General features: G+C 47.6%; 1 protein-coding gene across 2 annotated transcripts in view; it reads left to right on the top strand.

Annotated features, from left to right (window-relative positions):
• Window positions 1-4,694: 4,694 nt before the first annotated feature.
• CLCF1 (cardiotrophin like cytokine factor 1) overlaps window positions 4,695-27,563 on the top strand; it is a 37,448-nt gene continuing 14,579 nt past the window's right edge. Inside the window, exon 1 of one of the 2 annotated variants that reach the window (XM_054027290.1) lies at window positions 4,695-4,931. In XM_054027290.1, the coding sequence (XP_053883265.1) occupies window positions 4,904-4,931 (28 nt within the window). In that variant the 5' untranslated portion in view covers window positions 4,695-4,903. Of the gene's footprint in view, window positions 4,932-7,171; window positions 7,277-27,563 lie in introns of those variants that run through there. The other variant, XM_054027291.1, reaches the window with a different exon arrangement.

The following is a 27,563-nucleotide window of genomic DNA, read 5'->3' as shown; positions in this document are numbered from 1 at the left end:
CCCTGATGCAGTGAAGGTTGGGGTATAAAGGAAATAGCCAGGCAGGGGTAGGGGTTGAGAGAGCTTTCCCCACAGTGCTGCCCCTCACCTAGAGACTTGGGACTGAACCTCTTCCCCGTTCCCCCCCACTTGAATATAAACTGGGACATCCTTACAGCAGGTTATACTAGCCAGAGCAAAGTGAGAGGGGCTGAGGGTAACCCCACTTCCCAAGCTCTGGTACTGTGATACCACATCTCCCAGGGAGGGACTTTTCCCTATGTTGAGTGAAGGAGGGGAAGAGGCTCTAGGAAGGACAAAGTTATTATCAGTATCAGTAGCTTTATTGGGATGAGAAGATATTTTATTAAGCTAATCCAGTGAGCTTCTCTTGCTCTGTCTCAGGGCTGCAATCGTGGCAGGGTCTGTTTGACTGGAACTGGGAAGCAGTTCCTTTTCGTAAAAGCAAAAAGACCCCAATTCAGTCAGTCTGTGCCTGAGGAAGGGATTGCTTCTAGCTTTCAACGTTTGTTCTTCAGCCCTTGCTCTGTTTGTCCCTCTGTCGCTTCATCTGAATGACAGAAAATGAGAAATAAAGGGATTCCCCCCCCCCCCCGAGTCTGTCCCACATTCAGAGATCTTGTTCTAGGTTATTGGGGATTCCACCACCTCCCCCGGTATTACAGGGGTATAGAGTGTGACTCAGTCCTGAAGAAAAGCGTGGAATTGGGGAACCTTACAAAGAGGCACCTACTCCTTTTCTTTTCTTTTCTTTTCTTTTCTTTTCTTTTCTTTTCTTTTCTTTTCTTTTTCTTCCCACTCCCCTCCCTCTGTCTCTTGTTACCTGTGGCTGGCAGGCATGAATGCTGAAAGCTAGTGTTGTGCAATGTCCCTCTGCGGAAGGGTAAACCCCCAGTTTTCCGAAGCCAAGAAAAGAATTTCCTTGTCTCTAATTGCTCAGCAATATCAGTGGGTCTCCAAAGCTTTCCTGGTGGCATATCGCACTGCCCCATTCCCGCCTGCCAGCTCTGAGCAGTTTTTTTTTTAAAAAAAAAAGCATTCCCTTGGATTGAGAACGAAACAAACACAATTTCAGACGTGCATTCTGGGCTCACATTTTGCCTGTTAATGTTGCAAAGGAAACAATCCCCCATTTTAACCAGCCTGTAACCTACATTTCCCTACAGTCAGATATTGTGTATCTAATAAAAACATGGGATGGAATAAGGATATTGGGGGTGTATGTGTACATATTACACACTTAGAATTGTGTTTATCTAAAAAGAAATACAGAAGTGTACATAAATATGTCAGTATTTGTGTTGTAGATATTCATATCATTGCCATATAGGCTCACTTAAATCTGTTTGTGTATTTGTTACATAAATCAATATACACACACATATATAAATGATTATACATAACAAGTTGTAAATGACAGCAGAGCTGCTGTTTAAGAAATGGCAGAAAACTTGAGTTATTCACACTCTTATGGTGAGTACCACCAAAGAGAAAAAAATAGTTGAAGAACTTTCAAACAAAAATGTTGCGATATTGGGTGCTTTTAAAACCCTGGTTGTATTTTAAACTAATTTTTAGGAGCTTCAGGCACTGTTTAAAAATCTAAGACAAGTTGTGTCTGTAAGTGCCTTTGTTTTACACAAAGCATTTAGAGAAAACTTGCAAAAATGAATGCATTTCTCTCTTTCTCTCCCCCCTCCCCACAGTTAAAAGGATTGTAATAGTTTTTTTCTTTTCCACAAAGTATAAATACCAGTAAAGTTTTAACAACAACAGCAACAAGTATGGTTCACAAATGAAAATAATTTTGAATCCATTGATTGTATTTTGTTCTACAGAACAAAAAGCTCTCCCTGCTTTTCTTGTTTGAAAAAAAATGTAAATATTTACTAATGTGAATAAACAGGGTTTGGGATTTTTTGTCTGTTTTTTATTTTTGCTTTTTTTGCTTTTCCCATATCCCCAACAAACCAAGTTTAATAAAATTTGATAGTTTATTTTAAATGCAAAGTTTATTTCCAAAGTTCTCATCTAGTTTAGAGAGACACCAAGAGCAAAGCTTGTCCCATAAATGAGGCTAATTAAAAAGAAACTCTTTTTCAGCTGTTGCACTATGCAAAAAAGAAATATTCTTGTTTGTAAATCTTTTAAGAAAAAAAGTCACGCATCTATATTAAACCAGACTTCTAAAACCAAACAAAACTTGAGTTTTTACACAGATCTTGAAATTTTTTATGTCATTCACTAGAGCAGTTGTTCAGAGAGGGAAAACTCACTGAATTTGGACACCAGTGCTACACAATACTGCAATGAGTTTTGTATGTATTTTGCAAACTGGTGAATGGGAATTTTGCCAGAGGAAGGACTGCAGGATTGGGCCCATACCATTATGTAGTTCTTGTGCACACACAAATATATGTGTAGATGCAAAACAAGGGAGAAACAGAATGATGACTATAAATGCCTGCAGAACCTATTAGACTTTTAAATGCATTTAAATTTACATGGTGTGTGTATATATATAAGGTGTGTGTTAAGTATTTATTGTACATAAAATATTCCTGGAGGAAGGGATGATGTCTTTTTGGACATTGGTCACCTGTTTTAGGGAGGAAATATTTATTCTGCTGCATTTAGATTTAGCAAAATATTTTAAATTATTAAATATTTCAAATTTTGAAAGCCGACACATTTATTTTGAAAAATAACACCAAGCAGATGGGAAAGCTGCCTCTGCATCTAACTTTGTAAAAAGTTGGAGCCTAGTGCTGAGTCACAATATGCAGTTGAAAGGTCTTGTGTTGAAATGGGGCTATGATGCCTTTTGCTGATTAATGAATCACAAATCTAACCCCCCCCCCCCCCACACACACACACAAAGGGAGGAAGAAAGAATGAATGAAAAATAGAAAATGTGTGAACTTTAGTGAGGGGGGAGGGGAGAAACTCAGAATTCAACCCCCCAGAAACCCCACAACTCTCCTTTCATCAAAATATTTGCACTCACCCCCATCCATCCCATTCTGGTGTCTGTCGCCTGGTGAAATGCTTAGCAGGGTTAGTCACCTGCTGATGACTAAACCACTGCACGCGGCTTCCTTTCTCCCTTGTTTAGAGAAAACAATAAACAAAAAATCAACAATCAACTGTATTTGGTTTCCCATGAAAGGTCAGCAGAAAGGGGAGAAAAAAATGAATGAACCAGTATAACTTTTCCAAGTCCCGCATCTGGCATTTGGGCTGGGGCAAGGGCAGAGGGCTGCCTTTGGGCTTGTAGGGTTTTTTCTTATGGGCAAAACTTTAAAAAAAAATTCTGGAATGTGAGGAAGAGAGAGAAAGAGGAGCGAGGGGCTGAACATTATAGAAAGGAGAGGAGAGACTGAGACAGATTCTGTCATCTATCTATCTATCTATCTATCTATCTCCTTCCTTTTTCCCTTCTTTCTGTTGTCTATGTATATTTCTCTCTCTCTTTCCTTCTTCTTTTTTTCCATCTGTCTGTATCTTTCCTTCTTTCTCTCTCTCTCCATCTTTCTCTGACTGTGCCCTTCTCTCTCACTCACTGCCCCCCCCCCATCTCTCTGACACTCGGACGTTTCTGACACAGGGTGGCACCGCATGCTTACCTCACCCCCTCCTACTAAAACTTTCTTTTGTAGAAAAGAGAATAACCAATCTGCCTCTACCTCTCCTCCTCTCCCCCCTTTGCACACCCCCCCCCCTCCCCCAGGGACTGGTGTTTCAGCTTGTGGTTAAAGCTTTACACGTCAGGAAAAAAAAAGAGGGCTAAAGAATATCCTCATAAAAAAAAAAAAAGAAAGAAAGAAAACCACACACCAACCCAAACCAAACCCTAAATGAGTGGGATTGGCAAATGGGATTATTAATCCTGGCCAAAAATAAAGGACCGCAGACTCTGTGCAGCCCCCTTGGAGAAAGGAAGCACTAAATCACAAACCTACCTTGAAGGGCTGCAAGTCCTGAGTGTAGCTTTGGCTTTACCAAATGGATTTCAGAGCAGGTAGGGAAACCTCTACACCTTTCCCAACCTCCCCTTCTCCAAAGGGAAGCCAGCCCTCCCCCTCCTCCTTGCCTGCTGCGTCCCATCTCCCCTCCCCACCCAGCGCGCCCTCCACCCACAACTCTTTGGGAAACACTCTTAAATTTTTCGCAATCTCTTTCCACTCAATGCCATTAACAAAAGCTTTGCAACATCCAAAGATCTGGGGTGTGTGTGAAAGGGGTGGCATTCCCCCCTATCCTCTAAGATATATTTTTAAAATGTCTCTTTTTTTCCTCCTCCTCTTGCTTTCAGAAAAGCATGTCGCCCTTTAGTTCCATAGCTCCCTACCTTTGCCCAAAGCTGAAGAGCCAAGGGGGGGAGGAGGGGAAAAAGAGAAAAATGAATGGAGCCTGCTCTTGTGTACAATTGCATCAAATACATTCTTGAAAGCAACCTGGTTCTGCTTAACACTTGAATTTAAAAAAAAAAAAAAAGCAAGCAGCTTGGAGAGAGGGTGTATGCAATTTTTTTTATTCTTGCATTCCTGGACACCAATCAAAAGAGCAAATCAAGGGAGGTGGAAAGGGGGAGAGAGCGAGAGAGCATGTTTAAAACTTTGTGCACACACACACACACACACACACACACCAAAAAAAATATCCTAGACAGCTTTTTCCACCTAACACCCAAGCAAACACAAACCAAAACAAATAGGGAAGAGGAAAAAGAGAGGGGGAGAGAGAGAGAGAGACAGGGCAGAACGATCAGGGAGAAAGTGAGGCTTCGCCATTCGCTTGGGGCTTTGGGTTTAGAGTAATAACTAATCAAAAAGTTTGTTTTCTATTGAACAAATTCTGCAGCCTTCCTTCCCCCACCCCAACCCCACAATCTGAGTCTACTATGCTATATGTTTCTGGGGAGATTTCAGGTAAGACCGAAGCGTCTCTACTATTTTGGCAGGGGATGGGGGTGTAGGGGCGGGGGTCTTGCTGTGCGTGTCGTGTTTTTCTTTTCTGAACCGCTGCTGATTCTAATTTGATTTGATTAAAACGTCTGTCTGGCTTTGTGATTGATTTAAGACTTTCCCCCCTTTTTTTTCTTTGCTTTCTCTCGTTCTCTCTTTTCCATGCATGTTTGTGATTACTGTGGGGGAAATGCCGCTTAGCACGGAGAATTAAAATCCAGGACTGACAGAGAGAAGAGGAAAATGAAAGTCACCAGGACTTGGAGCAGAAAGATTTTTTTTCTTCCTATGGCTTGATTTAAGCACTTACACCAAAAAAAGAGAAAGGGTTTGGTTGCTAAAATAGACTGCATTTTTTAATGGATATTGAAGCTAGGTTTCAGGGACACTGAGGAAATACCCTTCTTTGGAAGGTATGCACTCCCCCTTCAAAATTCTCCAGAGCTTTTCTTGGTTGTGAATGACTTTTTTTTTTGTTTGTTAATCTTTGGAGTTTTAACATTTGAAACCTAGTTAGAAAAGTCCCTTTGTGGGGGAGCAAAAAATCTTTTCAAGGAAAGGAACGGTCCCAGAGCATGGAGGGTGTAATTTGTATAAGCAGTAGGGGTTTTGTGTTTTGCAGACTACACTGCAAGCTTTCTGGGAAAGAGGTTGCCATTAAAATAAAATAAAATTGTAAAAACAACCCTTAAAAGGTCAAAATCTTGACTTTCCTGGACTCGCTCTTTTGACAATTATGCTGTTAGGTTTGGTGCACAGGATGAGGTGAGATTCTCCTCCTTTGGATAGTCAGTTATTTGAAAAACAAAAAAAATTGTGTTCATTTTTTGTTCCAGACTGGAGGTGCTGGAGTGAGTCAGGAAGGGCATAGTGGGGAAAGTGAGGGAGAAGGGCCAGAAAGTGTGAGGACAGAAAGACTTACCGAACCTATCTCTGTATGGACAGACAGAGACAGAATGAAACCCCAGGGGAGGATTTGCCCTTCAGATCTCTGAGAACTAGAAATCTGAATTCTCCATGCACAATCCCCAGAAACATGCTGTCTGTCTGTCTGGTCTGGAGCTGGCAAGGGCTGTTTCTTGGCCAAGAGTGCGGAACAACGAAAATCTCTGAGCGGATTAAGGAGGGACAGACAAGCTGAGAAATGGAAGAAGAACAATGTACAGAGGAAGGGGAGATGGAGAAGGGCAAGTGTCTAGCAAAATCCAACCTGGTCCCCATCCCATTCTGTCTCCCCAAGTACATGATGCTGGGGGAAGTTGGATTTTCTGTCTTTGGGGAGAAGAGAAGGGAATGAGTCCTAGAATGAGCTGTGAAGCTCAGAGATTCAAAGCCCCTCGGCTTTGTCACTCATCAGAAACACTTGGATCCTGACAGGAACCGATATACCCAGCTCCTATTTGGCAGGCACTGCGAGGGCACAGCCCCTGCGCACATCTGGGCTGCATTAGCCACAAACCAAAAAAAGCCTCCAAAGGGAAATGCAAAGGGCTCTCCTTGTGGGACTGGCTTTGGGGAGGATTTATTCCCTGCTAAGTGGCACATTTTTCCATAAATTAAAACCCTTCCCCACTGTACCTGCACCTACACTCACAAGGCAATTTTTCTCTCATACACACATGCACACACAGAGAGAGCTGCAGACACACACACTGGCGCACACATGTACATACACCGGCATACACACACACACACATGCAAACTCCCCTAACAACATCCTCTGTATACACACACAGGAAAACTCTTTGACATACTCTTTGGTCCTGCTAGTGAAGGCATGGGGCTGGACTCGATGACCTTTCAAGGTCCCTTCCAGTTCTAGGAGATAGGATATCTCCATTTATTTATGTATACATGCACACACACAGAGGTGCACGCACTGGCAAACTCTCTCACTCACACCTATGCCAACATAAACACAGGCAAACAGATGGAAACACACCAACTCCAATCCGCATGCGAGGCGGGATGTGCAACAGCACAAACAGAAACTACAGTTTGCATCTGCAGTTATTCAGCACCCATGCAAGTGCTAGTGTAGGCAGGGCTCTGACATTTTAGCACTATGTCACCAAGGTCTGTGTGTGTGCATGCTGTGCGCACGCATGCAGGTGCATGGCTTCAGGACACTGACCTGGAGAAGCTGGAGCCCTGACCACACTAGTGCTTGCTCCCTTGCTATCCCCTGGGCAGCTGCACTGAGGTTGACAACCAGACACTAAGTTTGCTCAAGGAGGAACCTATCCATCCCAGGCCTGACCTGGCCCCACTGAAATCAACAGCAAGACTGGTCTGCAAACTGGCCATGGGTGAGTGAGTAGAGGCACACAGCAGGGACAGAGCCAGCCCAATGAACCATCAGAGAGACAAAGGACATTGTGTGAAGGGTCTAACTAGGGGAAATGCTTGAGAAATGGCTTAGAGAGTGCAGGTCCTGACCATTGTTAGAGTCTGGGTTCCAGCTGCATGGGCAGGTGGGCTAATCCAGACAGGCACATCTTATATGTCTGCACAACATGCTTGCCTGAGCACACATGCTGACATGCTCTCACTCGCACGCTCATGCACGTACAACACACTCACATGAGCATACACACTGACATGCTGCCACTTGCAAGCTCAGGCCTGCACACACATTCGCATAAGCACACATGCTGACATGTCCATGCCCACATATACCTGCTTGCAATACGCACATGGTCCCAACTCACAATGCACATGCTTGTGCTCACATGCTCACATTTGCATGCTCATTCATGCACACATGCTGACATACTCCCACTCATACACTCATGCATGTGCATACATGCTGACATGCTCCCCCTTGCATTCTTATCCATGCACACACGCTGGCATGTTCCCACTCATACACTTATGTATGTACACACATACTCACATGACCACACGGGCTGACGTCTCCCCACTCATGCATGTGCACACACTAACATGAGCACACACTGCCACATTTGCATGCTCATGCATGTGCACATGTACTCACATGAGTGCAGATGCTTGCATGCATTCACACATAAGCACGCGCACACACCTGAATGTCCAGACACACTCCCCTGCTCATGGATGTACCTCTTCACATGTGCATACTCGCATGCTAACACAAGCACACATTGACATACACTCACATGTTTATGCACACACACACAGAGGCACATATTTCCTGTACTTACTGTCTGAAACACTTGGCTTAACTTTGCCACTAGCATCATGGAGCTTAGGGAATACTAGGGTTATGTCTACACTGCAGAGCTGCACTCGCCCCATTCCTGGGTAGCCATGTCCACATTGGCACAGCAGTTACACATGTTTGGCACTAGGATTTCCGGGATATATCACAGGGTTCTTTGTGCCTCATTAACTCAAGCCACTTTAGGAATTGGTTTGTGGTGTATTGTGAGCTACTCTTCACATATAGGAGGATCCTGTCTTCACTGCAGAGTTAACTCAAGTCCCATCCACACACAAAACCGCTTCACTGAGTTTGGTGGTGCTTTCAGCTTAAGTGGCCTGACCAGTCAGGGAGTATAGGTTACACTCGAGTTAGTCCAACTTGTCAGCTGCTAACATGACCACTCTGTGCAACTGGGATGTTATTTTGCAACCTAGCTGTTCTCACTTGAACTAGGCTAACTCAAGAGGAGTTCACTCCAGAGGAGATAACTGTGGTTAATTCTGCAGTGAAGACATAGCCAGGTTAGTTTACTGCTGGCAGAGGAGGTATGGGGGACACAATGGTTTCTGTGGTTGGCTTGTTTGCTAAATTCCTCTGCATGGTTTTCTCCCCTCCTTTCTCATCCTCAGGCTGGCATATGAAGTAGGGAATATGCCCTAATGTTTGAGTCAGAACAGCTGGGTTGTGTTCTATTTATTCACTGTGCCCTAGAGCAGGTCTCTTCCCCTCTCTGGGTCTCAGTGTCACCCTGTGAAGATAGTGAACTTGGCACAGGGCAGCTGGGAGGCTTTGGCCCTGTGTGTGAGCAATTTGAGTTCCTCAGGTGCTAGGTATGGGTAGAGAGTTGGTGAGTCTTAGCTGGGGAAGTCTGGTAGCCTTTCTCAGGAGAATCCCATTGATTCATGGCATGGGGGCATGAACTGAGCTGGCCTGGTTGCTCGGCTCCCTTTCCCTTGGCATCATCACTGTCTTTTCCCCTCCACTCTGACCTTTGCAGGGAATCTACCGCAGCGCTGTCTGGGTTCAGGCCTGGCCCATATGTTTCAGGGCCATCAAGGGATGCTGCAGGCACTGGCCTGGGATCTGCCCAAGGGGCAGGTTAAACATGAGCAGCTTGGATTGAGCATGGGCCATGCTGAGGAAAGGAATGAGGGCAAAGTCACTGAATGTTGGGGTGCAGGCTGCAGAGGAAGAGAAATATTGCCAGCAATGCTTTATTATTGTAGTGTAGGCAAGGCATATGAATGTGTGCATGTGCATCTGTGACTCGGTGTGTGTCTCAATCAGTTTGTGTGTGTGTCTCTCTGCCACTTGTATGTGTCTCAATCACAGTTTGTGTGTGTTTGTGTCTGTGTCTCTCAGTGTGTGTGTGGGGAGTGGGGGGAGAGGGAGCGAGAGCTGGGAAGTGCCTTTCCCCAGGCTCACGGGTCTGGATGGAATTAGGGGCCTGCGCACCCATGTTAAACAAGTTTGTTTCCATCATGCTCCTGGCTGGAGCCGGTGATGGGAAATCCAGGCCCAGCTAATTACAGGCCTCGCTGGAGTCTCCCGTGCTCTGATATATTTATAAACATATAGAGGAGACAGGATGTAAACAATCAGTGCGAGCGGGCTCCAAATGTATCGACGGGCGTGTGTGCGAGACAGAGGGGGGGACATGAGGCACAAGGGGGAAGAGGGAAAGGAGGGGCATGGAGTAACCTCACACTCAGACACTAATTCACACCCACACATTCATTCACTCGGTCTCGCACACTCGCTCACACATGCACAGAGGAATGTACTGTATATGATGATAGGAACTAGAAAATGCAAAAAACCCCAAACCAAACCAAAAAAACCAACCCAACCCTCGCTACACCCAATCTGAACCTACAAAGGCCAGACATATGAGAGATGAATTTGGCCCCTGCAGATGTACAGATTCTACCAGAATCTCTCCCTGAATGATCGTGCAATACTGGGCAATTCCAACCAGAACATGTTGGGGGAGGGATAGCTCAATGGTTTGAGCATTGGCCTGCTAAACCCAGGGTTGTGAGTTCAATCCTTGAGGGGGCCATTTAGGGATCTGGGGCAAAAATCTGTCTGGGGATTGGTCCTGCTTTGAGCCAAGGGGGTTGGACTAGATGACTTCCTGAGGTCCCTTCTAACCCTGATATTCTATGATTCTAACTGTGCCACTGCCTTCAGTCCTGATCTGAGGAACCCTCTGCTATCCCAGCCCTGGGCTCCCTACACACACACACAACTCTGCCGATGCCTGTGTATTTCAACTATCACCCCCTGGCTATGCTATCCTATCCCTGGACTTCTAATGACCTCCCCCCAGCTGTGTTGGTGCCCATCAGTTCCAAAACCATAGCCCCCAGCTAATCTAGTCTTGGGCTCTCCATACACACAGCTCTGCCAATACTCCTCAATCCCAGCATACAGCCAGGAAATTAAGAGCTATTGTGATATTTGCAGGGATTCCCCCAGGGAGGCCTCATGGCCAGGGGGGTGGACAGGGAATTCCCTACAAAGAGTGTCATAGCTACAGGAGGCAGAGGGATATCTGTGGGGATTCCCGTGTGTGTGTGTGTGTGTGTGGTGTTGGTGGACAGTGGAGTGGTGTGACCTGTGTGAAGGTTCCAAAGAGTTAATTCTCCTGTCACATGACAGGTCAGTAGCCAGTTACTGCAGTGGTGGCTGTTGCATCTGGCTGTGAGTCCATGTTTTGTTTGTTGAAAATTAAATAAAATGTCAGCCAAAAATAACAATCACAGAGACATTTAGCCCATTTATAACATTCCACATAGAAACACCTGGCCTGGAGGTCAGCGGAGATAGCTCAATCCCAGACAGATGAGAGGACTACTCAGCCTTCTGTCAGTCTATGCGTTCTCTGAGCCTACATGGCTTCTAATTACAAGCCTGTAAGCCTGACTTCAGTACTGGGCAAACTGGTTGAAACTATAATAAAGAACAATACATATAGATGAACATAATTTGTTGAGGAAGAGTCAACATTGTTTTAGTAAAGGGAAATCATGCCTCACCAATCTACTAGAATTCTTTGAGGGAGTCGTCAAGCATGTGGACCAAGGAGATCCAGTGGATATAGTGTACTTAGATTTTTCAGAAAGCCTTTGACAAGGTCCCTCACCAAAGGCTCTTACACAAAGTAAGCTGCCACGGGATAAGAGGGAAGGTGCTCTCATGGATTGGTAACTGGTTAAAAGATAGGAAACAAAGGGTAGATATAAATGGTCAGTTTTCAGAATGGATGGAGGTAAATAGTGGTGTCCCCCAGGGGTCTGTTCTGGGACCAGTCCTATTCAACATATTCATAAATGATCTGGAAAAAGGGGTCAACAGTGAGGTGACAAAATTTGCAGATGATACAAAATTACTAAAGATAGTTAAGACCCAGGCAGACTGTGAAGAGCTACAAAAGGATTTCTCAAAACTGGGTGACTGGGCAACAAAATGACAGATGAAATTTAATGTTGATAAATGCAAAGTAACGCACACTGGAAAGCATAATCCCAACTATACATATAAAATGATGGGGTCTAAATTTGCTTTTACCACTCAAGAAGGAGTTCTTGGAGTCATTGCGGATAGTTCTGCAGCGGCAGACAAAAAAGGAACAGAATGCTGGGAATAATTAAGAAAGGGATAGATAATAGGACAAAAAATATCATGTTGCCACTGTATAAATCCATGGTACACCCGCATCTTGAATACTGTGTGCAGATGTGGTCGCCCCATCTCAAAAAAGATATATTGGAATTGGAAAAGGTTCAGAAAAGGGCAACAAAAAGGGAACGGCTCCCATATGAGGAGAGATTAATAAGACTGGGACTTTTCAGCTTGGAAAAGAGATGGCTAAGGGGAGATATGATTGAGGTCTATAAAATCATGACTGGTGTAGAGAAAGTAGATAAGGAAGTGTTGTTTACTACACTTCACACATTTCCTCACACAACGCACAGTCAACCTGTGGAACTCCTTACCAGAGGATGTTGTGAAGGCCAAGACCATAGCAGGGTTCAAAAAAGAACTAGATAAATTCATGGAGGATAGATCCATCAATGGCTATTAGCCAGGATGGGCAGGAATGGTGTCCCTAGCCTCTCTTTACCAGAAGCTGGGAATGAAGGACAAGGGATGGATCACTTAATGATTACCTGTTCCCTCTGGGGCACCTGGCACTGGCCACTGTTGGAAGACAGGATACTGGGCTAGATGGACCTTTGGCCTGACTCAGTAGGGCCGTTCTGATGTTCTTACATGGCCATCTCTTTATTATTTGTGTTGCAGTACCACCAGTCAGGACTCCAGTCAGCTTTCAGGGCCCCATTGTGCTAGGTGCTGTACAGAGAAGTAACACAAAAGGTATGTCCACATAGCTGCCCAAGTACAGCCCTATCCCAGGTCCTAGGTATTGTGACAGACCCAGACCAGTGGGGTACAGGAGTCTGGTAGAGGGCAAATACACTGGTCACTGGATGAGTAGTTTTCTGTTCCCTGAGTGACCAGAGAAGGGGCTGCACTAGAGTAATCAGGAACCTGCTAGAATCAGTTAAGGCAGGCAGGCTAATTAGGACACCTGGGTTTTTAAAGGAGCTCACTTCAGTTTGTGGTGTGAGTGTGAGGAGCTGGGAGCAAGAGGTGCAAGGAGCGGAGAGGGTGTGCTGAGGAGCACAAGTGTTATCAGACACAAGGGGGAAGGTCCTGTGGTGAGAATAAGGAAGGTGTTTGGAGGAGGCCATGGGGAAGTAGCCCAGGGAGTTGTAGCTGTCATGTAGCTGTTACAGGAGGCACTATAGACAGCTGCAGTCCACAGGGCCCTGGGCTGGAACCCGGAGTAGAGGGTGGGCCCGGGTTCCCCCCAAACCTCCCAATTGACCTGGACTGTGGGTTCTTCCAGTAGGGAAGGTCTCTGGGCTGTTCCCCAACCCACATGGTGAATCTCTGAGGCAAGAAAATCCACCAATAAGCGCAGGACCCCCCAAGATAGAGGAGGAACTTTGTCACAGTATGTACTTGAGTTGGATGGATTTTCAGACTATCAAGATTGGTATCATTGGCAGAGCAAAGGCAGGAATAAGCCTTTTGATAAGAAATTCAATAGGAGAGGTGGAGTGAGACTGAGTGAAGGACAACAGTAAGGACAAGAACCTAGTGTTTGCAGAAAGGGGAGCCAGTGATGGACACAGAAGTGGGCAGGAAGATGAGCCTACTGGCAACATTCTGGATTAATGTGATGGTGAGCAAAGCAGGAAGCATTGAGTCCAAGAGGATATTACAGTAATCAAGGTATAGGAGGACAAAAGTCTGAACAAGAACTTTGGCAGCCTGTACAGAGAGAAAAGGCTGGACCTTTGAGATGTTGTAGGGGAAGAAGTGGCAAGATTAAGACATGGCCTGGACAAGTGGGTCTAGGGTGAAACCTGAGTCCTGGAAGAATCTGGAGTTATGAATATGAATGACAGAGAGGATGGCTGTGTTGTTCACCATGATAGAAAAAGAAGGAGGGGTGAGGAAAGGAGATCAGGAGCCCTGATTAGGCCATGTTAAGTTTGAGTTGCTGGCTGGTCATCCACAAGGAGATGTCAGAAAGATAGGATGGATGGAGACAGGTCGGGGTTAGAGAGAGAGAGATTGTGAGTCATCATCATCAAGATGGTTGTAAAGCCTTGTTTGTAGCTAAGATCATCCAGAGATAGGGGGTAAGGGAGAAGAGGAGGGAATCAAGGACAAAACCAGGAGCCACTGCAAGAGGGAGCGAGGAGGGGGAGGAGCCACTGGATGAGACACTGACAGGGTGATCTGAATATTGGAGGAGAACCAGGAGAGGACAGAGTCAGAAAAGCCCAGGGATGATAAGATAAGAAAACGAGAATAGTTGACAATATCAAAGGCAGCTGATAGATCTAGAAAGAGGAAGCTGGAGTGGAGGTCCTGAAATTTGGTGATAAAGAGGTTGTTAGAGATCTTGATGAGAGCTATTTCAGTAGGAGGGGGTCTAAAATGGAGAAGGAAAGAGCTTGAAACTGTGGGTGTAATCTGCATGCCCAATGTATTTGGATATAAGGGGAGAAGGGAGAGGTGGGGTCAAGGCTGGGGCTTTTATAGTAGGGGAGACCAATGCAGTTTGTATTGTGAGGAGAAGGAGCTGGGGAGAGTGAGAGATTGAGGGCAGGCATGAGAGTAGTTTTGAGGGGGGTCAGGAGACTGGATGGAATGAGGTCTCTGGGGCTGAGAGTGGGAAAGAGGAAGGAGAATGTGATAGAGGATGGATGGTTGGGAACTAGTTTTTCCTTTGATTTTTTTGTGTGTGTTCTTCTCCGAACGGCTTGTACTATGGTGGCCTGTTTAGCCAGCCCTCTGGAGATCTGCCCCGGAAAGCTGTGTTTGCTACTCCTGATGTTTTTCATTGTCAGTGACTGAGTGGGCATGCATTACTTCTGTCAGCTCTCAAGAGCTGACAGCATTCTGGATGTGTTGAAGGAAGGACATCAACAGCGAGCCAGTGTCTCCTTGGTTTTGTTTAAATGCCTCCTGTCAGATTGGCCCTTAGGGTGGTTATGACGTTGGTGTGGATGGTGCAACTGTTGCTTTGGTATGTTACTGGCTGCTTTCTGTTTGGAGTCTAATGTTCACTCCCACTTGCAATAGGGGTCACTGTTGGGAAGCCTGTCATAGTGTTTTCTATCTTTGGCTCACAAAGCTCCTTAGGTGTTGCCACTGAAGCATCCGTCCTTCTGCCCATGAGTCTCTGACCTAGTTATTCTAATGAAACTTTGAGAGGTGTGTTGGGGTATCCTAACAGTGCTAAGTATAGATCCCTTAGATCTGTCAGGAGATTTCTGAAATCACATCCTTTGCTATTGTATTGACTCTTCAGCTAACCCCTTTGACTAAGGTAAGGGCTTGAACTGAGACTCCAAGACAATTGCTGAAAGAGGTCACTCTTGAATTGTGGACCATCCTCTGTTGTTAACTCATCTAGAAACCTGTGGTGTGCAATTTACAATGATTGATGTGTTGTGCAACAGTTCAATTTAAAAAAATTAAGTAGGAGTCAATTAATAAGAGGTAATCTTTCCCTGTTAAGTTCAACTAGAACTGCACCAACTTTGGACAAGGGAGTTCAGGAATCTCATATGGTTTCAGAGTAGCAGCCGTGTTAGTCTGTATCCGCAAAAAGAACAGGAGTACTTGTGGCACCTTAGAGACTAACAAATTTATTATTATAACAACTCATTCAGCCCAATCTGGCATTTCTCCTCTCCAATATTGTGGCCCACTGCAGAATGAGTCCCATCCTGACATTTTGTTGATCATTTTCAACCTAACTTAGCAGATCATTGATTAATACTTCCACTCTATCCAGTTCCCCCAAGATCCAGGATACAAGGCAAGGCTGAAAGGACATTGTTTGAACATATGTCTACCAAAATGGAAGTCGGACGTTCAGAGTTTGGCAGTTTCACTGCCGAGTTGGACCTGCCAAAATGCTTGGCTTGCTTCCAAAGGTGAATTATTATTACATTTTTGAAGTCTAGACATGAGCTCCTCAACTGTCCTCCTGGGGAAGCATTCATGTTTGGTGGCCTTATCCAAAACTTTTGGATCTGTAGAAATCCTGAATGTATTTAAATGTAGAATGTAACAGGGCGACCACACTGTTAGCCTAATAGGGACTAACTTAACCATCTGGCCAAGTTCAGTTTTTATGTTATCTCTCAGTGCTAATGGGACTTGACTTGGTGCACGTATTTTTGGTGGTAGACTGGGATCTATATCAGCATGATGTATAATATCCTTAAATGCATCCCAGTCCATTAAACAGCTCATGAAACTCTTTAATATCTTTTGCATCCTGTTCTGTAGACAAGTTATACACCTGTTTGATCATCTGTATTTGCAGCCATCTCCTTAACCTAAGCACACACGAGGCTTCCTGTCCCATTATTTCTGAGTGGTATCTGTTCTTAACAATGCTAGTGGGCTTTGCCACATGGCTTCATTTTGTTCCTGCTTTATTAAGTTGTATTTTCTATATTAACATTGGGTAGTCACTAATCATTTTTCATATGTGATCTGTGATTATCTTGGCTCCGCTCCAGGGTCAATTTTGAAATTCACTTGTTCCTGTATTTCTAATGTTGCAGGGCAATCTGCTGTAGAACCTTGCTTTGTAAATATATTAAGAGACTCAACAAAAACTCTTGCTACTATATCATCAAATAGTCAAGCTGATAAATTAAACAGTAATAAGTCACCAGGACCAGATGGTATTCACCCAAGAGTTCGGAAGGAACTCAAATATGAAATTGCACAAGGACTAACTGTAGTATGTAAGCTATCACTTAACTAATGTAATGGCAATTTTATAAAAGGGCTCCAGAGGCAATCCTGGCAATTACAGGCTGGTAAGCCTAATTTCTCTACCAGGCAAATTGGTTGAAACTATAGTAAAGAACAGAATTATCAGACACATAGATGAACACTATATGTTGGGGAGAGTCAATATGGGTTTTTGTAGAGGGAAATCATGCCTCACCAATCTATTAGAATTCTTTCAGGGTGTAAACAAACATGTGGACAAGGGTGATCCACTGGATATAGTGTACTTGGACTTTTGGAAAGCCTTTGACAAGGTCCCTCACCAAAGGCTCTTAAGCAAAGTAAGCAGTCATGCAACAAGTGGAAAGGTCCTCTCATAGTTCAGTAACTGGTTAAAAGAGAAGAACCAAAGGGTAGGAATAAATTGTCAGTTTTCACAGTGGAGAGAGGTAAATAGCTGGGACTCCCATGGATCTACTGGGACCAGTGCTGTTCAACATATTCACAAATGATCTGGGGGGAAAAAGGGTAAACAGTGAAGAGACAAAGTGTGCAGACAATACAACATTACTCAAGATAGTTAAGTCCAAAGCAGACTGTGAAGAGTTACAAAAGGATCTCACAAAACTGGCTGACTGGGCAACAAAAGGGCTGAAGAAATTAAATGTTAATAACTGCAAAGTAACGCACATTGGAAAACATAATCCCAACTATATACATACAAAATGATGGGGTCTAAATTACCTGTTACCACTCAAGAAAGATACCTTGAAGTCATCGTGGATAGTTCTGTGAAAACATCTGCTCGATGTGCAGCAGCAGTCAAAAAACCCAACATAATATTAGGAACCAGTAGGAAAGGGATAGATAATAAGGTAGAAAATATCATAATGCCACGCTATAAATCCATGGTACCCCCAACCCTGAATACAGGGTGTAGGTCTAGTTGTCCCACCTAAAAAAAGATGATATATTAGAAATGGAAAAGGTACAGACAAGGGGAAAAAAAAATTATTAGGGGGCTGGAACAGCTTCCATACAAAGAGAGATTAAAAAGATTGGGACTGTTCAGTTTAGAAAAGAGATTACTAAGGAGGGATATGATAGAGATCTATAAAATCATGAATGGTGTGGAGAAAGTGAATAAGGAAGTGTTACCAACCTCTTCACATAACACAAGAACCAAGTGACCCAATGAAATTAATTGGCAGCAGGTTTAAAACAAACATAAGGAAACATTTGTTCACACAACTCACAGTCAATGTGTGGAACTTGTTGCCATGGGATGTTGTGAAGGCCAAAATTATAACAGGATTCAAAAAAGAATTAGATCAGCTAATCAGTAGCGTAGCTGGGGGGGAGTGAGGCAGCGGCCGCTCTCCCGCTGAGCACAAGCGGTGTCTTTTCAATTTCTTGTTGCCTTTTTAACTTTTACTCACCCGGTGGCGCTTTTACTGACGGGGTGGCACGCCGGGTCTTCAGCGGCAGGTTCTTCACTCGCTCCAGGTGTGTTCGGCGGCACCAAAGGACCCGCCGCCGAAGACCCGCGGAGCGAGTGAAGGACCCGCCACCGAACTGCCACCAAAGAGCTGGAGCGCCGCCCCATCAGTAAAAGCGCCACAGCGGGTGGCTTCTTTTTTTGTGATCGCTCCCCCGCTTCGCTACACCTAGCTATGCCACTAAAGCTAATGGAAGATAGGTATATCAATGACTATTAGCCAAGATGGTCAGGGATGCAGCCCCATGCTCTGGGTGTCCCCAAACCTCTGACTGCCTGAAGCTGGCACTGGATAACAGGGGATCGCTCACTTGATAATTGCCCTGCTTTGTTCTTTCCCTCTGAAGCACCTGGCACTGGCCATTGTCTGCAGACATTATACTGGGCTAGATGGGCCAATGGCCAGTATGGCCATTCTTATGTTCTTGTGATCATGGTTTTGTCCTCCAGCTGTATGTTGAGTCTCTCTCCCTGATCTATGGAAAGTTACTCTGGTGTGACTTTCCTGTTTAGACAAGGCCTAGCTCTCATTCTTTCTCCCCTCTGTATGTCCATTCCTCTTCTGTCATTCCTCTCTCTGTTCCCCATCCCTCTGTCTGACCCTACATCTCTCTCCCTCTCGCCTTCCGTGGCACAGCTTACCTCAGAACTGAAAAATCCCTGGAAAACACAGCCATTGTCTGGTTAATTTCACAAGCCGTTTTCTGCACAGCCGGGAAGCCTTTATTATTTATACAAATGAGCCTCCCATTTCTAAGAGCAAGAGACTCCAGGGGCCCTCACACACACATGGTCACTTCCAGCCTTTCCTGCTCTCTCAGCCTGAAACATGCTTAGGGGTAACAAGCAGATGCAGAGACAACCATGATATGTAAACCTAACCCCAGGTAACTCCCTAACTCCAACCCCACCTGATCACGGACCTTCATCCTAAACTCAACTGACAGTCCAGCCCCTGCCTACAACCTAACTTAACTCCCCCCCCATCCTAACCCCAGCCACTGCCCTAATGTCCCTTGATGCTTATCAATACCTAAATCCGTAACCACAACACCCCAGCTCACACTTAACTCTCAGCCAACCCCAACCCACAGCCTAATGCTAACCTACTCCTGAGCCAAGCTCATGCCTTGATGTCGTTCAAACCCTCGCCTGAAGCCTAACCCTAAGCCTCACCCTGATTCTGTCCAGCCCACATCCTAACTGCAACCAGTGTCCTAACCCTCACCTCAAATGCGAACACAACCCTAATCTCACCCTAACTCCAACCTCAATCCCACCCCAACCAATACCCTAACCTGCAGCCAATCCCACACATCATCTAACCCTCACATTCCCTTAAGCTCACCTCCAACTCCCTCCCACCACCAACATATTAACTCTTGCCCCAGCCGACATCATATCCCTGAACTAGACAAGAAATCCAACCAGCACTTTCACCAAAACCCAACCCTAATCACCCTGACCCTTCCCCAATGCTTCCCTAAACCCAAGCAACAGCTTCATCTGCACCCTAAGACTCACCTATAATCAAACCCTAAGCACAATGTCATCTCCACCCTATTCCCAATGATTGTCCCATCCTATTATTTTCCTCCTTGCTCTCACCTCAACCCTCCTCTGACCCCATCCCTAACCACATTCCCCCTCAATTCCATTTCTAACCCCAAACCTATTCTTAATGCCAGCACCAGGCCCAGCCCCAAGCATAATGCCATCCCTCCCACTACCCCTAAGCCTACCCCTTTCCCCTTCGGCTTAGACCTGCAGCGTGGCCCCGGGAGGTCTGGAGGGGTACGTCTACATTGCAGTTAAAACCTGTGCTTGTCCCGTGCCAGCTGACTCGGGCTTGTGGGGCTTAGGCTAAGGGGCTGTTTAAGGCTTGGGTTGGAGTCTGGCCTCTAGAACCCTGCAAGATGGGAGGGTCCCAGAGCTCGTGCTGCAGCCTGAACCAGAACATCTACACTGCAATTAAATAGCCCCTTAGCCCAATCTGAAGTCAGCATGGGCCAGCTGCAGGGGTTTAATTGCACTGTAGACATACCCTAGAAGTGCTTTGGGTGGGAGCTGTGGTCCCCAGTGCAGGAGCTTCTCCCCAGCCCCTCTTTCTCACTCTTCTGTTTTACTGCCTTGGCTCTTTCTCTCCCGTTCCCTCTCTCTCCATCCTCCTCAGCAGCTCTGTCTCCTTCCATCTCACTGTGTTTGTATTTGGGTTGGAAGGCAGCAGGCGTAAATGTATCTCTCACCGTGCAAGGCAAACTTTAGAAACCTGACCCTGCAGTGGGCGCAGGGTCTTGTCCCAGCCCTGTCTGCGCAGCCCTCCCTCATGCAGGGAGCAGGAAAACGTCAAAATGGGCCATAAAGTTCTGTGCTAGGGCTCACGCCACCATGGACTGGGCCAAAACAAACACAGGAGGGAGGGGGAGTTATACATTAGCACTTCCCTCCCTGCAACCCCCGCCCCACACCAGTGAACAGCTCCCCTGCACACACTTGCACAGGTAGGGGTACACACATACACAACCCACCTGTGCGCTCCCAGGCCCACACATACTCAGAGGAGCTCTTCCACTCACCTCGGGGAGCAGTCCTTGCATAAAGCACCTTAACCTGTCAGCACCAGAGAAGAGCCCAGCCATCGAATCTGGCTACATGGAAGTGCTCACTCCTGGCCCAATGTGCTTAGTGTAGAGGGAGCTTTACTTTCCTTGTAGCTTCCAGTTCAGGATCCTGCCTCCCACATTTGAGGGCAGGGTCCCACGGGGGGGAGCAATGTGAGGGGCAGAGTGAGGGGTCTCTTTGGGGTGGGGTCCCACAGGGGGAGCAGTGTGAAGGGGTCCCATTACAGAGCAGGCACAGTCAGATGGACTGGTGCCAGCAGGGAGAGTTCCTTCCCAGATGCCCACGTCATTGGAGCTTGACTAGTAGTTTGTTTCTTAATCTCTTTGCGTCTTTGACTGTGAAATCTGACGTGAAAGGGCATCACGTAGCTTCCATCTGTAATAACCATCCCGGTACTTCCGCCAGCAGGCAGCCAAATACTCCCAGCTGCTGGGATACAGAAGAATCACAGTAGCAGGGGGGCTGTGAGTCAGGATTATGGGGCATCTATTGAGCTATGTGGGGGGGGGGGAGCCTAGAGCTGTTATGGCTGTGGGCCTGTGGGTCAGGATTGAGGGGCATTGGCAGAGCTGTTGGTGGCGGGGGGGGGGTAGTCTAGGTCTGGGATAGCTGAGGGGCTGTGAAGCAGGATTTAGAGGTATTAGTGGAGCAGAGGGCAGGGGGGAGTCCGGGCCTGGAATAGTTGGGTGGCTGTGAGTCATAATTAAGGGGCATCAGCAGAGCTGTGGGGGAGGGGAGCAACGGCAGGCTGTGAGGGTTGAGGGGTATCAGCATTGTCACCCCCACCACGGGAGATATGACGGGGAGATTCCTGGAGCTGTGATGGGAAGTGGAGTCTGGGGAAGGCAGCTCCCTCGGCTACGGAGCGAGGTGCCAGTTGGACGGGAAAAGTCTTGGAAACGAGACGTGACCTTTATAAAATAACAGGCTAATTGGTTTGTCTTTCATAACCTGCCCCTGACGTCAGAGAAGATGACGGGATCCCAGGCTGCGGTTTCCTGCAGGCCTCTGCAAAGATCATTGTGGGCTACTCCCGGGCCCTCCCTATATTAGGGTCTCCCCCCTCGCCCAGAACAGCTCTCAGCTCCTTCCCAAAGTGGGGTCTTCCCCCATAACTCCTGGGGACAGCTCCCAACTCCTTTTCAAGTAGGGGTCCCCCTCACTTCTGGAGTGGCTCCCAGCCTCTTCCTGAGTCTGGGTGTCCCCCTTGACTTCAGGACATCTCCTAGTCCCTCCCCAAGTCAGGGTCCCCCCTCATCCCTGGGATAACTCTCAGCCCATCCCTGAGTTGGGGTCTTCCGCCTCACACCCTGGTAAGCCTCCCAAGCCCTCCAAGTCAGGATTCCCCCTCATTCCCTGGCAGGGCTCTCTGGCCATCCCCGAATAGGGGATCCCCCCTAGCAGTCTGGTATAGCTCCCAGACCTGCCTCGAGTTGTTGGAATCTCCCCCCTTACTTCTCACTATTCCTCCTGGGTTCTCTCCATGTTGGGATTCCCTCTTACCTCCCACTACAACTCACAGCTCTTCCCCCAAGTCAGGGTCTCTCCTTGTGCCTCAGCATGACTCCTCCCTCCCAAGTTGGGCTCCCCCATCATTCCCAATATGGCTCAGAGCTGAGCTGGGGCTCCCCATTTCACACCCCAATATGACTTCTGGCTCCTCTCCAAGTCAGGCCCGGCCCCTGGCTATCCAGTACCACTTCTTACCCCTGCTAGCATTGATATCCTAGCTGACAGGTCCTCACATGGTGTCCACATTGCTTACCAGGGGACCTTTCCCTGCCTCCTACCCATCTCAGACTCCTGTGAGCATTCCATGTGTCACCCCAGCCCATCATGCTCCACTGGGGCTCATTTCAGCCTGGCCTGGATGCCTCTCCTTGAAGGGAGTAGCAGGGTGCTGAGGCCAGGGCTGGGATGCATAGAATTCACCTGACCCTACTGACACCTGTCTGCCCAGCCAAGGCCCTCCACCATCCCCACAACCTGCCTCAGAGAGACCCCACCTCCTCAAACACTGCTCCCTTCATGGGAACCCCCACCCTGCCCTAGAGCCCCCCACCTCCGCACACATTATTCCCCCTGTTGGACCCAGACCTAGAGAGATCCCCCTCCCCCATGAAACCACCCACTGTGCCCCAGAGAGACCCTCCCTCCCTGCACACTATAGGATCAGGTTCAAGGGCATTACAGGAGATTCCCCCCCGTCACATTAGTGAGGTCAGTTTAGTCTGTGGCTCCCTAATCACCTCGAGCTGGGCTGCTCTTTCTGTGCCTCTGTAAACATCTGTCGGGATCAATCCATCCATGGGCCCAGCCAGGCCCTGGCCTCCCCCGTCCATCACCCCCTCTACCATCCACATCCCGCACACCTAGCCCTACCCTTGGTGCCTGCCCTCTGCATGTCAGCCCAAGGGGGCTCTGCCTCTGAACCTCCAGCCAGTATTCCCCAGAGCCTCCCCTTTCTGGAGCTGACCAGTGTCACCCTCATAGAATATCAGGGTTGGAAGGGACCTCAGGAGGTCATCTAGTCCAACCCCCTGCTCAAAGCAGGACCAATCCCCAGACAGAGTTTAGCCCCAGATTCCTAAATGGCCCCCTCAAGGATTGAGCTCACAACCCTGGGTTTAGCAGGCCAATGCTCAAACCACTGAGCTATCCCTCCTCCCCGTCCAGCGAAACCCTGTAGTGGGGGAATCCCCCAGCCCCAGTGTGCATCCCCCAGAGATTCCCCTCTATACAGCTCTCAGCCCCCCCATCCCCCCCACACACACTTTAGAACAGGACTTCAGGCCACTACCTACACTGGCTGGTCACAGGGACGGAGCGTTGGTGCCTCCCTCTGCTCAGATCTTGTTTCCTTTGTCTGACTGTGGCCTAAGATGGCAGCTCCATAACCAAGGCTGTTTTCCCCCACCTTGCCCCCAAGAACTTCCTACAGAGGGGCCTTTGCCTTTTAATGAAAGGTAACATTGTTTGCTTATAGGAAAAGAGAGGGCTGCATCAGGGTTGAGGGGAGCCCAGGACTAGGACAGCAGGAGGCTGCATGTCAGGGTTGAGGGTCACTGGCAAAGCTGTGGGGAGGGGCGGAGCCCAGCGCTGGGGTAGCCGGGGGTGGTGTGCTGAGACTTACACATCTGCAGAGCCTTGGGTGCTAATGAAAGAACCTGGAGCCTTCCTCACCACAGATGAGGAATGCAGGGATGTTGAGATTAGGAAGGCAACAAAGTCTGCCGCAGCGTTAATAGTAGGTGACTCGGAGTACCCAAATATAACCCGCCCAGGCGTCCCGTCGGGAATGGCCTTGGAGAAATGCTTTCTCAAGACCATATAAAGGATTGTTTCTGTGTCTCTCGTTGTGGAGCAGCTGGGAGGAGAGGGTGCTCTGGACTGAGTTCTGAGTAACCCAGCTCGGTCAGGTCAGGGAGTCACTGGTTCACAGCGACTGCGCTGCTGTGTAATTGAGTCTGATGTGCTGGCAGGAATAGTGTTGCCCTTGGTGGCCTGGTGAAAGCAAGTGGCTAGGAGGGGAGCAGAACAAACTGCCAATGTTTGCAAGAAGCAGCCCAAAGGGGAGCAGAAGGTAACGAATCCTTGGAAGCAGCACGGAGGCTGCTGAGGGCTCCACTGCTAGAGTTGCTGCCCCGAAGGAGAAGCAGGAGCAACCGCAGCAGCCAGTGGGCAGGCATGAGAACACAGCAAGGCCCAACCCCGTCCTTAGGGATCAGGAGATCAAGGGGAGGGCAGCGGGGCCTGAGGAGTCGTTTCCAGAGGCCATTTCCTACCCTTGCATCTCTACAGAGTGATGACTCTATTTAACAATGCAGTTAGCCTATGGAACTGGATGGCAGCGAGGCCGAGAGCTCACACCAAAGGATCAGATATCTCTGGGGTTGTAAGAGCTTCTGCTGCTATCTTAGGCTGGCTGAATGTGTTTAAGGGGCCTAAGCCCACCTGCAAACCACTAAGGATTTGTCTAGATCAGGGGGAAAGGGTCATGGTTAGGTCAGGACTAGTGAGCTACTTCCAGCTAACCCTGCTCCATTTCCTTTATAAATGTAGACATAACCAAACCTAAACTTCTCCTTGGGCAGGTTCTTTGAGGGCCTCTGTGTTTCCCATTTGTGGGGCCTAGTGCCCTTGGTGTCCAACTGTGCAACTGCCCAGAAAAGCCGTGCCTACAGGAGGGTGCATGCGATATCTCATGTGATGTCATTTACTCTGTGTAAAGGCAGATACCCTTTTCTGTGGTGGCAGCGAAGGACTGAGGCAAATAGCTAAAGGAACTCAGGCTAGAGGCTGTCTAACCCTAGCTTGATCTTTCCTCCTAATTAGCTAGCTTTTAGGGTATATAGGTGATTCCTTTGGTGATAGCCCTTCCCTTGTCCCTCACTGGGGCTACGTCGGGCCCCACAACAACTTCAAGAGACGTGCCTCTTGTCCAGCAATTATACCAGAGACAAACACCCACATCTGGTACCTCCTATGCCATGGTGAAACCCATTGGGTAACTTCATGTACAGTCTGTCATGTCTTCACACCCCATAACAGACAGCAGAGATACTGGAGGCTCCTCTGGCTTTTCAGTGCCTGCAGCCTGATACCCTTGATGGACCCCTTGGAGTATCGAGACCAGCCTCTGTGCTGCACTCTTTTGACATGGGAACCCCCAATACACACACTACCACTTCAGCTTCAGCACTGCCTTGAATCACAGGCTGAAGATGGGAATCTCCTCAGCCCGCTGCGTGGTGTGGATCCCTCACTCAGTGTCACTGGGGGCAGTTCACTCTAAAGTGACAAACTTGGCACTGCCTACTAAGGCCTCCGTAGCCTTGGCACTAATGCGGAAGGCTCCAGCCTCAACACCTACTCCACACCGGGCACCATTACTCTTGTTGTCGACCCCAGACGTAGCATCTGACACAACAAACTAACAGCAAACTCACCCCAAGGGTCACATAGTTGCTCCTTTTTCACTTGGAGAGGACATGATATCTCAGACACCAAAGCAAGAACAATGGCCACAGGAATGGTTCTCAGGAGGAACTCCTTGCTGAAGTACAATGGCCTAACACCTGCATCCCCAGGGAAAATCAAAGACCCGCCTTTGAAGGCATGGACCTCTTGAGTGACAGAACTGACAAGACCCTGGCCTCTTCCAAAGACAGGCTCCCTCACAACACCACGGGACACGGTCCCACAGGTGATATCACCTGCCTCCAAAACCTGCTCTGGCCAACAACCTCAGCAGCACTGGAGCAGAATTTGTCACCACACATCCTCAGCCCCCAGCATCAGCCTCTAAACAGCAGCTCTGATGGTGCAGTCAAGAGCTGCATACATCACATCACCAGTCCTTAGTCCCCCATTCCCTCTCTTCTGATCTTGTCTCTCCTCCTTCCACAGTGCCTGGTGCATGATTACTTCTACTCTCTGGGTACTAGACATCATCTACAACAGATATTCCACCCAGTTCTGCACCAGGCCACCTCCCCCTCTTCCCTACCTCTTCAGGCACTCGTCTCACCAGAGAGTCCCGTTGGAAGAGCTGGATTCCCTTCTCAGGAAGGGAGGCATAGAGGTCCCACAGTTCACCAAGGGACATTCTGATCTCCAAGAAGACCAACGATCTGAGACCCATCATAGAATATCAGGGTTGGAAGGGACCCCAGGAGACCATTACTCCTTGTTCTATCATCTGGTACCACTGAGAACAGTCTAGATCCATCCTTTTTGGAACCCCCTTTCAGGTAGTTGAAAGCAGCTATCAAATCCCCCTTCTCTTCTGCAGACTAAATAATCCCAGTTCCCTATCCCTATCTGCAGACTAAATAATCCCAGGTCCCATCCTAGACCTCCGAAACCTCAAGAGGTACATAAGGACATTCAAGTTCAGGATTTTCACAGCAGGGGACATCATCCCACCCTTACCCCTCAGGGATTGGTATGCAGCTCTTCTTTCTGGCAAGGGGAACATGGAGGAGGACCTGCTCAGCAGGAGCTCTCAGGATCAACAGAAGCAGTCCTTGAAACCAGCAATGGCCAGAGCATTATTTCACAGATGGGACCACCTGGTAATAGACCTCTTCACATCCCAGCAATACACCAAATGCCAAGCATACTGCTCAAGAGCACACAGGAACAACATCTCTCTCTCACATGGTGTTTCTGCTGGACTGAAGCCTCCATCTTCTCCACATCTTGGCTCCTCCTCCTCTGATCCCCAGAGTCATAAGGAAGAGCAGACTGGAAAGAGCCAATTTTATACTAAGAGCCTTTTTGTGGCCTCATCAACACTGTTGTCCAGATCTCATTGCAGCTGACAAAGGAGTACCCTTATCTACTTGCCTCTGTTCTCAGGCCTCCTGAGTCAACTGCAAGGGAGGAGTCTGCATCCCAACCCACACTCACCTAGCAGTGTGAAGGGTAGATGACCTGCTGACCAATGTGGACTGTTTCGACTCTCTTACAATCCGGGAAGGGCTCCATCCTCAAATGAAAACTATTGCCATCTGGCTGCAGGTAAAGGGCTCACTCCATCACAAGCTGGGGTCCTTGCAGTCCTAAAGCATCTTCTATCCCCTAATTCCCAGGACTTCACCTCCCTATGGCACAGTATCTACTCATCACTATTCTGTTAAAGACAAACCCATCTTCTCTCCTTGAACAGTCTCCATGTTCCTTAAGGGCATGGTAAATGCATTTTTCCCCCCCATGAGGAGCCCCCACCTTTATGGGAGCTCAGTCTTGTCCTAACAAAGCTGAGGGGCCGTCCTTACAGAGCTCAGGTTCTGAGGCCCACCCCCCTTCCTGTGCTTCAGAGCCCGAGCCACAGTGTCTACACTGCACTTTTTAGCACTATAGTGCAAGCCCAAGTCTATAGACCTGGGCTCTGAGACTTGCTGCCCCGTGTTTTTAAATGCAGTGTAGATGGACACTCTAT

The sequence above is a fragment of the Malaclemys terrapin genome, chromosome 4 (assembly GCF_027887155.1).
Source record: "Malaclemys terrapin pileata isolate rMalTer1 chromosome 4, rMalTer1.hap1, whole genome shotgun sequence".
In the NCBI taxonomy this organism is placed as follows: Eukaryota; Metazoa; Chordata; order Testudines; family Emydidae; genus Malaclemys; species Malaclemys terrapin.
The sequence above is the reverse complement of the archived record's forward strand: the minus strand, read 5'-3'. Positions and strand labels throughout refer to the sequence as shown.